Here is a 16,816-nt window from a genome sequence, read left to right as displayed (position 1 = left end):
TCTGTTTTTCAATTTTTAATATCTTCCTATAATTCTATTCCTCTTGTTAACAGAAAGGCCTTAACCGTAATTTTCTCATGGAGAGCTTTACGGCTTCATCCATGTGGAAGGCATCAGAGACTTCTAAGCCTGTATTATTATTTAGTTAAGTTGGTCAAATTAGAAGATAATAATATTAAAGGGAATAGTTGTGAGTAGCCCATCTTGGAACTGGCCATCAATATATCGTCAAATGGTGGATAAAACAAGGTAGTGGGTGTGGTGGAGCCAGGTTTCATTGCCCTTCATGGACCCTACCCATCTGATAATAGATGTTTATGGGCAAGTTGCAAATAACAACATCTGAATCATTAGGTCTTTTCTGGCAAAACTGTGATTGGTTTGGAAAGAAGAGGTAAAAAAATGTGATGTACCTTCCAAAAGCTATACTTCAGGCAATTGTTCAATTTGAGGATGATCAAACTGAAACTAAATTAATTAACGTGGAAGGTATAGTTTCATGTAATTAGAGAAAGAGAGACCCAGAATATCCTTTCTTATTTAAACTGTTTGTCAAACAAAGAATGGATTTGATTCTTGAATTATTAATGTTCAATGCATGGAAGTTAATGACAACTAGGAGAATCAGAAATTCCAATTTCCCATCTGATTACAATGAGTTAATTTGATCCTTGGAAGGCGTAAGAAAAAAGAAATGAAAGGAACCGTGTAGTAGTAGTTGGCAAGTTAGAATTTATTCTGATTATGATTCCACTTCAGTACTTCTACAAAACCGTGTTTATGTCTTTTCTTTGTTTATCAGATCCGTGTTTATGTCATGGAACTTACAGAAAAAAGGAGGGCAAATGATTTAAAAGAAAACAAGAAAAAAAAGTCATTTAATTTACTAACTAAACTATAATACAAAACTGTATGAAACAGGAGAAAAAAGAAAAAGAAAAAGAAGCCTCGTCATCCTAAGTTTCAAATATCAAAATGCCCAAAACTATAAAGACTTTGGGCCTTCGGAGAGGGCTCTGTCTTCGTGCTATCTGTTGTTTTTTTCTTATTTTGTGTCATACATTTTTTTTTTTTTACAGCTAAGTGAAATCCTGTCTGGTTATATATATATATATATTTTTTTTTGATGATTTAGAACTGTGAAATGCAACGTCTATGGCAAGCTGTTGTTCTCTTCTTTTGCTGCTTAGTTTCATCCTTCCAGACCTTGCCAATATCTTGTGCTATTCTTATGGCATCAGAGGATGCACCAGAGAGCCCTCTCCTTGTGAACCCAACTGCATAGAGCCCAGCATTTCCTTTCCAGCCATTAGGGAATGGTGCCTTTGGGAACCCATTCTTTGAGAAGAATTCGCCTTCCTGTGCATTATAGAACCAAAGCAAGATTAGTTCATTTATTCAAATAATAATAGAAAAATCACAATCATGTAGAAGAAGATTCTAAAACAGTTTTTTTTTTTTCTTTAAAAAATGTCTGGGAAATAGGACAAGAGTCTGACATTTTTCTGATTATGGGCATTCAAAATTTTGAAATAAAAGGAGAAATGTAAACCTATATATATATATATATATATAAGTGTTCTGAAATTAACTCTGAATAGAAGAATTAGAACGTATTATCACCTGAAGCCAAGAAGGGACATTGCTACGATATCCAGTAGCCAAAACAACTGAATCGATGTCAAGGGTTTCACCATTAACAAGCTCAACTTGTCCACGTGAAAACCTCTTGATTCCAGGAACCACCTTAACATCTCCAGATCTGATTTTCTCCAATGCACCAATGTCCAATACGGGGGTCTTCCCCATGGTGTTCTTGAGCTGCAATGGACCCATGGATGGCCTCTTCAGCCCATATTTTTCAATGTTTCCGACAAGTATCCATGCCAAAATCAACAAGAGCTTATCAACCAGCCAAAGAGGCATCCATCTCATCAACAGAACAGCCAACTCAAAGGTTGATTTGCCAAGAATTTCTCTAGGCAAAACATGTACCTGGAAACCAAAAATATTAAAAAGAAATCCCGTTAGAATCCTTCACTTGAAAGTCACATATTTTCCACTTGACATAGATTATTGACAAGAAAAGTACTAATTTGATAACTTACCGTGCTTCGAACCACCATTGATGGAGAGGCATTGTGGTTGCTAAGATCAAGAGAAACTTCCATGCCAGAATTTCCACAACCCACAACTAGCACTTTCTTGCCACGGAATTTCTCACCGGATTTATAAGAACAAGCATGAATAACATCACCACCGAACTCATTCAATCCTTCAATATCAGGCATTACACACTCTGCATTCTCGCCTGTAGCCACCACTAGCCACCGGCAAATGTACTCAAACTCGGTACGAGTGGAACCACTTGTGGAAACGGTCTTGACCCTCCACAAGCCACTGGTCTCATCGTACCTAGCTGATTGTACACACTCATTGAATCTTGGGTTGATCTCAAAATGCTTGGCATATGACTCTAGGTACTCAATGAACTGTTTCTTGGTAGGGTACTCAGGGAAGTCCTCAGGGAATGGGCGTTTTGGAAGTTGGCAGAATTGTTTAGGCAGGTGAAGTTTCAGCCTGTCATAGGTGCGTTTTTGCCATAGAGAGGCCACGCATTCTTCTCTGTCGAGGACAACGAAGGGTACACCCTGCTCTCTAAGGCAGGCAGCTGTGGCAAGCCCTGATGGTCCGGCACCTACTATGACCGGACCATTAACCCAAATGCATCGACGGGAGAAGAAATCTTCATGATCAACTAGGCGAAAAAAATTCTCCATAATGAAAAACTATTGTTGAAGATTAGCTAGCGCAAGGGATTGGTAGAGAAAACAGTAACTTGGTTTCTGTTATTAGCAGCTTTCGAGGATCAAAGGAGAGAGTTGCAGATAAAAATGATTGTTGGTTACGTTGTTGGTGTTGTGAAGTGAATTGAAGTTTGGTATGAAACGAGAAGAGGGAGGTGGGGTGTCCTTAAATAGGGGAGGTAAGCTAGAGAGGATTCATGGGTAGGAAGTGGAGAGTAAATGCTTTCTGAGTTAAAAAAAAAGAAAAAAAAGAAAAAAAGAAGCAGTTTTCTGAGGGTCCTTCTCAAATCATAAGCCTATAGCTGCCTTATATTATTTTATTATTGTTTGGTATTATATTATTGGATGTATCATAAATGGACAAGGATTAGCATCTCTTGTGAGTATTATTTTACTCTTATCTTGGGAAGGTTTTCACTATCACAAGATGTGGAAGGCCTCTAATGGTTGTCTTTTTGGTTGAGAAATTACATGAAATTGTTATTTGCATAGTAATATTAATAATTTAATAACTAAGTGTTTTCTAATTCCTTCATAAACCACTAAAATAATTAGTGGTTTCTCTCTCTCTGTACTTTATGAAATTGATATCATAATTGAGTGAAGCTTTGATGGAATTTATGAGCTCAAAGGGGAGAAATGCAATAAGAATCTTGGACAAGAGGAGATGCTTTTGTTTCGTGTACTTACAGGGGTAAGTTTTACTAAAACAAGGTCAAGCAAGAATTAGGGAGCAATGAAAGTAACTCTAATCTCTCTCATGATCTCTCATCTCATCTTTGATTCTATTGGACTCACAAAGAGCTAGCTAATTTTGAAGGAGAATTATTGTACACTTTTGGAGTATCATGTCACAAGGTGATTTAGAACACCTAATTAATAAAATCACAACACATCATATATATTAAAACTGCATTCCTAAGTTAAAAACTCTCTTATAATAGTAACAATTATTTTTTATATTTTCTCATTCGTTTATAATGATTGTATTGTGATTTTATTGATTAAGTATACCAAATCATCATGCATAAAGAGCATGCAATAATTTCTCAATTTTGAAAGCCCATGAGACTAATCTCAATAATAAATAAATTTTTAAAGAAAAATCCCTCTAGAAATGGACATCCACGTGGCAGATGGAAAAATTCTGACTAGGATATGCATGATATGCCCACGTGGAGAGGATCAGCCTAGTTGCTAAAATGGGGGCCTCATGTGTCAACATCTTGGACCCTCAGAAGGCTCCTTGCATTGGGATTGCGACCTGAAAGGCTGTTTCGGCCCACAAAGCCCATTCTGCCGACTACTCTCACACCACACTAATGCCATGTGGTATCTTAGAAATATAATTTATTATTATATTTTTATTTATATATTTGTTTACTGACTCCACACACTGCTTTGCTTTTCTACCTTCCAACCAAATAAAAAAACCTGTTCCACACAATTTTTTTTTTTCTACTTGCATATTGCCCTCTTGGCTAAAACCCTAATTTTCACATTTGCAAGCTCAAATAACTAGGGTTTATCAGTTTGCTTTTTTAAGTTTAAAAGATAAATTAAGCTCTTTTTTTTTTCCACACAAAACATTCCGTATAGTATACTAACTAATCAAAATTTTTAATATTTTAAAAGCTAAAAATATTTTACAAACTATAATTGAACTAATAAAAAAATATAATATATAATTTATATTACTAATTAATAAAATATTACTAAAAGTATATTTATAATTATATTTTATTTGCAAAAATAATAAATATTATATATTATTAGTAAAATTACAATTATTTATTAATTGAAAATAATTATATCTAATTTAACTAATTTAATTGTTAAATTAGATATAATTGAATTAATAATAAAAATTGAAAATTTTAAAATGATTAATCGAATTAAACTAAAATTAATAATATCCTCTCATTAAAATAATCAAATTTTATCAATTTCGATTTAATAATTCAATTAGAAACAATCCCTAATTTCATTTATTTTCCTTTCAATATTAGTTGTTTAACCTGTTAGGAATGTGAAAAGATTCATGCCACCTTTTTAAAATTGCAATTAGTTGATACTAATTAATTGCAGGAATTGACAAATCCTAGGGAAAAGGTCAAGAAACTCAGCGCCAATATTTTAGAATTATTTAGAGTTGGAATTTCTTTGTGCATTATTACGGATACAAAAATATTAGAAAAAATTATAAATATCAATTAATTAAGTATTTTTTAGAATCTAGAATTCGGAAGATTTGACTTTCTGATGATATTATCTTGAAATTTAACTATGATCAATGATTTTTTCCAATCTTAATGTCTCATATCAGACCTGGTCAGAGGTATAAGTTGTTATGGCCTCTCTCTCTAATGGGTAGCTTCTGTAAGTGTTCAATGGAATCAGTTTTCAGAGTTGCGTTCTCTTGAGACACTTGTCATGATATATTATAGTTTATTTTGAGTTGTATTTAATCAATTTAAGCGTTAACACTATATCAAATAAGGATTTTTAACATAATATTATAGTTGATGTTAAATATAAGTTAACTGCAAATATACCATAATATATAGATATAAAATAATATTAAATAACTATTAATATAGGATTATGGGTTAGTTTAAATAGGTATATTTTTTTTGTTCCCTAGAAGACTCATTACTACGTACCCACAAAGGATTAAAATAATAAGTTCGAGAACTATCTCTCTATGGATAAAAGCTCAGCTAACTCGATGAAAAGGTTGGCAAATATATAAATTTTCTTTGGATGGCAGAGCTAGAAGAGAGAGAGAATCCTAATAGAAAGATTTTAAACTGTAAATAATCAAGAGCTGTGCCTGTGCATAGCTTTAATTCAGAGCCATGAACGTGTATTATGTTATTCACGAAACCTTGATGTTTGTTCTTCTACGTGGAAGTTGCTTTGCTTGCGGTAATCTACACAAGAGAAGTCTTATCCCTTTTGGACACGCGTCTTCATGATGAACAAGTAAAGTGGGTTGATTATTAGTTATAATTGAATTCATTAAGAATGTTATAAATATAATAATTAATATAGAGAGAGAGTTATGTTTAGGGTTAGGGTTTTGTGTACTTTTGAGACGTATATATAAGTACAAAAAACTTTGTGATAGCTAGTGCATATATAGAGTAGTTTTGAGTTGGAGATGATGATGATGATGATGATGAGTGCCCCCACCAACCCCACTTGCTGCATGCTCTCTGTGAAGTAAAAATTTCGAGGGAAGCATGTGCATGAAACCTTGAATCTCATAATAATTCTCTCCTTTTCATAAAAGATTTAGAGCTATGAGTTTGGCGTTTCTCTCCTATTTTTTTCTTTTTTTTTTTGGAATGAGCAGTACTATATCATTCTCCCATGCATCAAGTTTCATTTTCTTTAAAGAAAGGAAGAAAAGAAAAGCTCCAAATGGAAAATAACAAAGAGATATGATGAGAAAGAGAGAAAGATATGTGCAGAGTTATGATCCCATGCATGATTTGATATATACATGTATGTCAGTATGTGTAATTTTGTGGCGGCCACCCCACCACTTCCACCATCACCACCAGCCTTGCACTGCTCCACAGCCAGCTTGGTAGCAATTGATGAGGGATCATCAAATAACTTAATTATTTTTCTATTTTTAGAGGATGAGATGGAATCATTTTTTCTATATACAAATCGTACTGCTTTCCTTTCCTTGACTTTCTGTGTGTAGTCGGCGCTAGCTATAGGAAGGAGAGAAGCAATGAGAGAGCATAATTTTTATTAGTATAGTGATTATGATATTTATGTAAAAGTTTTTGAGGACATTTATTAAATCAGTCACGCGTAAAATAAAATTAAGTTGGAGAAAGCCGAAATCATTACCATATCACAGCCTTTTAATTCTTATTTGTGCTTAATATATTATTTATATATTATATACTTGATAATTCATTAATTAATTTTTATATTTTACAGTCCTTATATTTTAAAAAATAATTATTTAGTTGTTTTCGTCACATAAATAAGTTATTTCAACTATTTTTAATCATTAGAGATAAATTACTATTTAATTCATAAATATTAATTATTTTCAATTTCATTCTTATTTTTCTTATAACTTCTTTTTATTTCTGTCCCTATCTCGCCTTCTCTCTCTCTCATTATCGAGAGACGGAGATTTGGAGAGGGAAAGAGAAAATTAAAGGCAGAAACAATGACACGGAGAAATAAGAGAAAGAGAAAGGGATAAAGAGAGAGAAAAATAAGGAAAAGAAAGAAAGAAATTATAAATAATTACAAAATTGAGAAATGAAATTGTGCAAATAATTATAATATTCGAATATTAAATAATTCTTTATCTTAAATTCTAACAATTAAATGAGTAAAATAAGTAAAATTGAAGAACTATATTTTTTTTAAATATAAAAATTATCAATAATAAAATATATGAATTGAATGATAAATTACTCTACTTAATTTTTACTTTTAAGACATGCTAGAATAACATATCGGTTGGCTAATTAAATAATTAATTAAGTAGCATAAAGTTAAATCTTAGGTTGGAAAATGTAAATTGGCGGTGCCACTTTACTTTTTATATTTCCTCTCTCTCTCTCTCTCTCTCTCTCTCTCTCTCTCTCTCTAATTGGCTCCTATTAATATATTAACCCTACTATAGTGGGAATGGAAAATATTGGGCAGCTGCATTTTGGAATATTAATGGTGGAACCCATGATGCCAAAGGAAGATATTTTTTAGGATGAAAATATTATAAATTTAATAATTATTTAATTATATATTATTAATAAATTTTAATCTCAATCAAAATCAAATATATTAAAAAATTAAATATTTATATTTATATACTTGTTATATATTTTTAATTAATTTTATTAAAATTTTTATATAAATATATCTAATCTAATTAATTAAGATATTTTTAAGTCATATATTTTTCTTTACTTAAATCATTAGGGCATGGGGAATTTTAATAAATAACTTCTATTTTTAAGAGAAAAATATATAGTTATAACTAACAAATGCTATTCGATTAATAGGTATTTAATTTGCTCGAAATTCCCTTAATTATATTCATGTGGAATGCAGATTTAAATTATGAATACATTATAAATACCGCATATGTTAATGTTAATAGCAAAAATGTTAAAGATAATAAAAATACTTAATTCTTTATTATTTGCATGATTGTTGGTATCACATTAAGATTATCATTGTTCTCATTGCTGCTGATGGAATCTATGAAGAATAAATTTCTAAGATGATGGGAATTGGGACTTCTGGCTTCGGCTGTCTAATATTCATCCACATTTGTCCTTTTATATAAGATTTAACTACTCGTCTATAGCATCATTATATATATATATATATATATATATATATATATATATATACACACTTCTGGGTTGACCAAAGAATAATGTCCACGGAAGAGAATGTAGAGTAAATAAATCGTGTCTAACTTCACCTAAAAAAGTAATTTAAGAACAGTAAACTTGTCAAGTCTTATTTTTATGGATTAAACTTTTCATCTCAAACCAATGTGAAATAACAGTGAACACTACCAAATTTTATATGGATTTAGAAATAGCAACATTTTACCTGTATTTATCTACTCATCTATAACATCATATATATATATATAATTTAGTTATGAGAAATCAGACAAATGTAGGTGAAATATTACTATTTTTAAATCTATATAGAAATTGGTAGCATTTTCAAATTTTTTACATTAATTTGAAATGAGGTGTTTGAGTTATATATAAAATTTAGATAAATTTTTTCCTCTTAACCTAACTTTTAAAATAAAATTAAGCTTTTTTTTTTTTCTACATTCTTCTCTATCCACGCCATTCTTTGGTCAACCCAGTAAGGAAATGTACATCCTTAATTAGGTGAGAAAATATAATTAAAATTGAGGGTTAAGTTTATTTCATGATTAAGAGAGGGCCCCATAAGATTTCAAGGAGGTTCTATATATGTAGATACAACCTTTTCTCTGGTCCTTTTATATATAAAAGACCAAGTTATGACTCATTGCAGCCATAAAAATAAATATTTAATTATACCCTCATTATTGTTTAGCTATAAAATAAAGCACTTACTAGCTACCCAACATAAAGGGTGAATATGCCTCTTCTTCCTTAAAAAATCAACTCCTCCTTCATTGCATCTAGGAGTTTTTATATATATAATTTTGGTAAAATGATGCCATACATTAAATTTTACATATTGCATTAATTGATTTTTTTTTCAATTAAAAATAAAAAAAATTGTGTCAAGAAAAAAGAAAATTACTTTTCATATAATTAACTTTAAAATTCAAATCCTAATCAATAAAATAATTACTGATTAAGTCACTATTGAGGTTAAAACCACTTAATTAATTAGCTAATTGATTAAATAAAAATTTCTCTAATTAAATTTTTTTTTTTTGTCTAAATCCAACCCATCATGAACTTAAAATACAAAATATATAGTAGAATTCACATATTAAACATATGAATCGCATATATTTATATCTTAAATATATGATGGATCAAATTTAGATAAAAATTTTACTAGTTAAAAGAATTTGATCATAGCTTATATTATTGGATAATAGTTAATTGTTTGAAGGTAAAATAGGGGGGACATGGCACCAAGTAAATTTTGAGGAATAATAAATAAACCCATAAATAATTATAAAAAAAAAAACCATAAATGAAGAAAGAAAATCTTGGCAAATCTATATAGAAGAATAGAAGCATTTTATTTATTTTTTTTTATGGAATAATTAGTGACACATTAGAAGCTTAGAGAGATTTTGTAGATCTTTGTATTCCAAAAATTTCTTCTTGTTTATCTCATGTGACTCAATACTAATTAAATGTGTCTCATTTATATGTAAGAAAATAATTAAATCAATATTAATTAATTATATATTTCATGGTTTGGAATATTTCTTTGCATGTGTTTGGATTTTTGTTCTGATATGAGACCATTAAATCTTAGTCAATATGATTGGAACCAAATATTAATGATTACTTATATATATGGGATTCTTGTCAAGGACAAGATTTATCATTTATACATATATGTGTTTGTTTGTATATTCTTGTCATCTTATTGCTGCCATTAACTCTATTTTCTATACCCAGAAGTGGCTTTCCATCAAATTTGAATTTATAGCTATAGCATTGCACATTTATATATACATTAGCTATGCATGTCCCAAAATATAATAGAAATTAATCTCTTATATCACTACATCTTAAATTTGCCAATGAAAATTTTACTTTATATATTGTATAATTAATAAAAAAAAAATATTGATAATATAATTACATCCCATTCTATCTTTACATTTAACCATTAAAAAAACATTTGAGAATATATTCAACCGATCAATACTCTATACATTTGTTTATATATATGACCAACTCATTATGTTTATCCAACTCTTTCTCCCAACCACCTAATTGAAATGACATAGACTTGCAAAAACTTGAGCTCCATTTTTGTGCACATCATAAACAATTTGATTTAGAAAAGATATATACAATAAGGTGTTGATTAAACGAAAGAAGGGTTGATATTAAGGATCCAAAACAATATTTATATGGTAATCACATGGTATAGAACATGGAATAAGTTTATGGCAATAATAGAGAGCAACCCCATTAATGAATTATGTAAATCATTGAGAGATGAGAATGTGGGTGACCTCATTTCCTTCTACTTCTTCATTACAAGAACATTTCCCAATGGCTATATTCGGCTGATGAGGTCGGTAAAACAGTTTGATTTGCTGTAGTTGCAAGCCCAGCTAGCTAGGATCATTGCACCTGGCACAGCCTAAGCCTTGCATGTGGCAAAATTAGTACAAAGAATTGCATTAATTATTGATTATTATTAAATATTAATAAAATTTTAAAATACTTGCCCTTCTCTTAAACCTAGGTGCCGCCCCCTTGATTTCCATTGTTATATAGCCTCACTGAGCACAACTGCAATAACCCACCACATTCCACACACACATATGTATAGATTTAGTCTTCCAAGTAAAAGAAAGACAGAGAGAATAGTCAGGTGGGTTTGAATTTTGATTAAAGAAAGAGAATTAAGGGATGAACATGTGGTGCTTCTTAATGGGAGATGTGGTTCCACAAGTTCTTGTTTATCTTATAAACATGCCACATGATTATTTTTTTTTGTTAATTTAATTAAGTAGTGTTAAGATTAATTTTAGAAAAAAAAATATTATTTAATTTATTTATTTTGATAAAATTAATTTTTTAATTTTAAAAAATATATTAATTAATCTCTATAATTTTATTTTGTTAATTTTGTAATTTCTTCAATTATCTGAGTCTTAATTCGTTTTAACAATATTTTTTTAATATCATTATATATATATATATATATATATATATATATATATATATATATATATATATAATAATATCAAAATAACATATTTAAACATTAAGATAGTATATAACGTAATAAATAATATATATAATATTATGCATAATAATACTGTGAATTAATATAAAAGTATTATTAAAATTTTAGATTACAAGATTTATACACATCACTATATATTTGCTGATGGTTCTTATTAATAGCATATTTTAATTTTTTAATAGCATATAAAACATGTTAGAATCTAAATTTATTATAGTGATTAAAGCAAAATGAATTAAAAAACAAATTGAATGTGATAATTAGGAAGACTAGCTATCACTTAGACTAATCTTCATTCTGATTTAATTAATTGATAGTTAATTAATCACAACATCAATTAATTAGGTAAAAAAATAATGTTAATCCCTCCCACATTCTGGCATTTGTGGGTTAATTCTCCTTAATTGCGATTAGTTTTTCTTAATACAATGGATGGTTTGACTATAACTACTACTAGAAAATCTTAACTTAAAGGCAATAGTGCAATCACATATATATGGCAACAACTTGTTTGACTACAATAATTAATTAATTAATTAATTAATTAATGTTTAATTAAATAGGAATATAATTAATGGTGTCAAATGCATTTCCATAGTGTTTTCAATGGCAAATGCCTGCCATGTGCAAATGGCATATATAAATACCAATGGCAGATCATAGTAGGTCACCAACACACAATATTACCCTATAGGTTCCCTTTCCTATACATTATTTATACTATCATTTGCAATTTCTTGACTATATTTTATTAATTTTCCCAAGAATTTTCTCAGTAGGGAGAGAAAGAGAGAGGTATAGACAGGCATATGCATGATCTAAATTCAAAACCCATATATTAGAGTCTCAAGGTTCCTGTGAGAAGCCAAGAATTGGAAAATAAAAAAAAAAGTGTGCAAGTGGGTTTTCTTTTTCTTGGTAGAAGAAGATTCATTGCACACTCCTCACCCTTCAAGAACTGCATTTTAATGGTTTTGATCCCTCCAAAACTGGTAAGAATCACATAGACACAAATGGGTTTCACAAATTTTTCCTTGGAAAAGTAGCAGAAGAAATGTTTGGAGAGTAATTGGTTTTGTTTCCAATGAATAATATATAATACTTAATTTTGGAGAGTAATTGGTTTTGTTTCCAATGAATAATATATAATACTTAATTAATGTGTTAAACGCGTTTATGATATAATTAATGGTCTAGTACTTCGTAAATTTAATTTTTTAATGTCTTTGGAGATAGAGATCTGGTGAAGGGATAATGATGACATAAAATTATCTTAACCATCCATAATTAAATTTTAATTATGGTTTTTGTGAAACCATGTGACTAGCTACCATCTAAAATGGCTAGTGAAGTGAGCCTTAACCCATTCAATTCCATTCCAAAATTGAAAATTAATTAAGTTGCTTAATTAATGCTGGCATTTTGCCTTTATTAGAAGCTCAATTGTGCCATTTTTTAGTTGACTATGGAAAAGTAAACCACATTGCTTCTTTAGGGCAAACCATTTCCCCACAAATAATTATTTAGATGTTACCAACAGGATTGATATGAGTGATAAAAGATTATATATCTGTTAAGTAAAGTCGAGTGTTTAATCCTTGTGAATAGAGAAAATTCCTACCAGAAATGTTTTATCCTCATAATGGGCCACCCCATCGCAAGCAGAATTAGAAATAACCTAGTGACTTAAGAGATAATACCTATGGTCTACAATAAAAAAATAATTATTTGAATTTTTCAATAATAAATTTAGTTATTTTATTTTTTAAATCACAACAGAAATTTTTTTAAAAAATCATCTAAATTTGAAATAAGTTTTTTTTTATTATTATTAGATAATAAAATATTTTTTCAATTCAAATTAAGATTTAAATTCGAAACTTTATAATTTAGAGATTATTTTCATTAGGTTAAAATGAATAAAATCATCAATGAGTCCGTTAATAATAAAAAATATATATATAATTTAGAAAAATTTTGGAAACTAATATATTGATATTATTAAAATTAAAACATCAAATAAAATAAAATTAAATATGTCATTAAATAAATTCTAAAAAAAAACCAATAAATTTGATACAAATTTCATAACACTTTTGTTACATTTGAATATAATGGAATTGTTTATCAAGAGCCTCAAAAAATAATCTATTTAAAATATTTGAGTCTAACTAACTTTGTAACAATAATAACTGCATAGAAATATAAATGAATATTTATTTACAAAGGGGAATCAATATCTTGAAGAACATGATCAAAGGTCTACCAAAAGAAACAAGAACATGACTCAAGATTAGATCATGTGCTTACTTTAAGTCATAAAAATTGGTTTAATCAAAAGAATTATTCAGAAAGAGAAGAATATATATGTGTAAAAACACATGAGACCACATGAAGAGTAACCCTTTAAAGCTCAAGATTTTTGGAATATTATTAATATATATATATATATATATATATATATATATATATATATATATATATATATATATATATATATACTAATTAATTTTGAGTTGAGACTTTAATTAATTTGGTGAGAAATTAGTCAAATTCTTGTTTATTATTTTTGCAAATTAACATAACATGTGCAACAATTATATGCTCATTATCAATAATTCTCTTTTATTTACCATCTCATTAATTAATAATTAAGCTCTTTTACAATGGAGTTCTTGTATATTTGATCCATCACTCTACCATTTGACTGATATTCAATATGCATGCACCATTTTGACCATGACCAACTATAAATTAACATTTAACTGCTTAAAAATTAAATGTTAAGAAGAGATAAATGTATTGAAAACAATAACAGATAAAGTAAGTTGGGAAAAAATAATTAATATTTTTAAAATTTTTTAAAATAATAAATAAAGTGAAATAAAATTTTTTTTTTCTAAATCATTTATTACAATGAGACAGAGGAAGTAATAAGGATTTGTGATTTGATTTTAGAATTTGAATCATAATTTGAAGTGGTAAAAGATATTGTGCTATATATTTACTTATGGGCATAATCTTCTATGAATAAATTAATCTAGATGGAAGAAAGAAACAACTCATCAAGACCCAGATTAGATATCAATCACAAGGAAGGGGATGAGAAATCATGATCAAAGATTCAAAGATTTGTTGACAAGTGGCAAAATTTGAATTCATATCTCATTCAACAAGAGAGTGACAGTTTGACTATCCAAATTAAACCTTCATCAATTGGGGTATGGATGGTTTTGCCAATTATGCAAGTACGTGTGGCACTTTTGCAAAATTGACTTGATTAGGACTTGAACAAAGTTGAGATTTGTCCCTTTTGAATTTCTATCACCCAATGGCCAATAGGTACCCTTTCTTTTGGGCCTCACTTTCTTCTATTCACACATTAATCAATTGTCCCACTCCCACACATATTATCTAATGTTGTATACCATAACCCACCAAAAAGTCCACTAATATTTCCTTTTCCTTTTATCTGATTTTCTCATCAATTGCCAAATCCCTTCAACACATGAATAGTTTCAATAATAGGTCATGCCGCCCTTTTGCTTGTTAAATAAATATTATTTATTATTTCCACTTGGTTGTAATTTATAATTAATTAAAGTAGTTTTTTCTTTTTATTTAGATTTGATTGGTGCCCATTTGAAATTTGTGATTTTATTTTTTATATCAAAATTAATTAGCATGAAGTGTAAAACTATAAAGAAATAAAGTAAATAAACGAAATAATAATATTTATGTGGTTCACTATTTTAATATAGAGTGCATGCTAAGATAATCCTTTAATTAAATTGCTTTAAAAAATAATAAAAAAAATTATAAGCTTAAAACTATCTACTCTTTAATCCAATTACACTTAAGATAATCCTCTCATTAAACTGTTCATAGTAAATATATTTATTAGTCATTCTCATCTTTTTCTACACATAACTTGATATATTTACTATTTTAATTACATTATATACCATAAAAGACATATTCAACTATAAAGGTAAGAGTCTTCTCATCAATGAATAAGAATTCTTCCATATTGAATTTTATGTTTTTTATCCACCTTAAACCGAAATCTCTCTCCATGAAACTACAATGGGCAAAAATCCCTATCCACAATGGGCAATAACTAAATTAAATAATTTTTTTCATAAAACTCTTATTTATAGTTTTAATCCCCTTAATTATAATCTAATTAAGATTTCAACTCAATTTAAAAATAACAATAATAAAAAGTTTACCTAATATCAGAAATAATCATCCATTCTATTAAAAAAATATTTCTCCACTTTAATTTTAAAAAAAAAAAAAACTCTCCCCTGTCTCCTCTAAGATTTTGAATAAGAAGTCTAACAATAATTAAGATATTTTATATTTTATATTATATTGCCAAAAAAAACCTTAATTTGTCGATTTGAATGGTATAAGGCTATAAATCAAGACATCAACTCCTATATTAGAGTTTAAAAGTAAATTTTTGAAAGATAAAAATTAAACTCTGAACCATTACTTGAAATATTTACCATTAGGTTAAAATAACACATGCAGGCATATACGTTAGGTTAAAAACTTCTAGTCATTGATAGTTGGTGAGAGAGCCATTGAATTTATTCATACTTTTATATATATATATATATATATATATATATATATATATCATCAATCATGATCAAGATTAGCTAGGAATATAATTCTGGATGCAATTTCAATGTAGGATGTGGGTTTATGAAAGTGACTAACTAGCTAGGGTTTCTTGCATCTGGTCCACTTCATCTTTACCACCAATGAAGACAACATGATAATTAATTTGTTATGATTGTGATATTCTCTTTGACAATAATCTCGTCGGCTGCCTTTTTTTTTTATTACTTATTGATTAATAATATATAAAAATATATATTATTCCACTAGTAATTTAATAATTTATTATTTATTTCGTAAAAAAAAAATTAAGAGGCAATGAGAATTTTTAAAATTTTAATATAATTGAATTATTTTAATGAAAATAATGATATATAAAATTTGATATTTAATATCATAATGTTATAATATTATTTTAAGAAAACAATTTCTCAGTGGTCTCATTTCATCTTAGAAAATTTCATAGAAATCGATGTTGAGAAAATAAAGATTCGAATTTAGGTCGATTATAGAAGTCGATATTGAGAAAATAAAGATTCGAATTTAGGTCTATTAAATTAGTAATACGTCTTTAATCACTAGTCCAAATCATTGAATTTTATCATCATCCAAAGAAAAATAGAAATTAAGTAGATATGGGTTGAATTGGATATTTGTCCAATGAAAGAAGCAAACAAATTGAAGGAAAAGAGTAGGAAGTAGATATGGGCTATGGGACCTAAATGGCTAACTCATGCATGGACCAATTAGACTGTTAAACAAACCCCCATCACATGCCTCCAACATCTCTCTAATCTCTATCCATTCATATATACATTTTCATTTTTCACTTAATTTTTGCCACTTGTATTACCTACAAAATTTGTACCCATATATAGGTCAAATATTATCAATTAGGATTTTTTTTTTAATTTAATATG

At 28.4% G+C, this 16,816-nt stretch overlaps 1 protein-coding gene across 1 annotated transcript; it reads right to left on the bottom strand.

Moving 5' to 3' along the window:
* Window positions 1-849: 849 nt before the first annotated feature.
* On the bottom strand, window positions 850-2,931 carry LOC110647042 (probable indole-3-pyruvate monooxygenase YUCCA5). The gene is made up of 3 exons (XM_021800695.2): window positions 2,109-2,931; window positions 1,624-1,995; window positions 850-1,359 (listed from the first exon to the last, which is right to left on the bottom strand). The coding sequence occupies exons 1-3, from the start codon at window positions 2,778-2,780 to the stop codon at window positions 1,132-1,134; spliced, it is 1,272 nt and encodes a 423-aa protein (XP_021656387.2). The 5' UTR covers window positions 2,781-2,931; the 3' UTR covers window positions 850-1,131.
* Between the last annotated feature and the right edge of the window lie 13,885 nt (window positions 2,932-16,816).

This window comes from Hevea brasiliensis, chromosome 7 (assembly GCF_030052815.1).
Source record: "Hevea brasiliensis isolate MT/VB/25A 57/8 chromosome 7, ASM3005281v1, whole genome shotgun sequence".
Lineage (NCBI taxonomy): Eukaryota > Viridiplantae > Streptophyta > Magnoliopsida > Malpighiales > Euphorbiaceae > Hevea > Hevea brasiliensis.
Note: the sequence above shows the minus strand (reverse complement) of the source record. Positions and strands in the feature narration are given on the sequence as shown.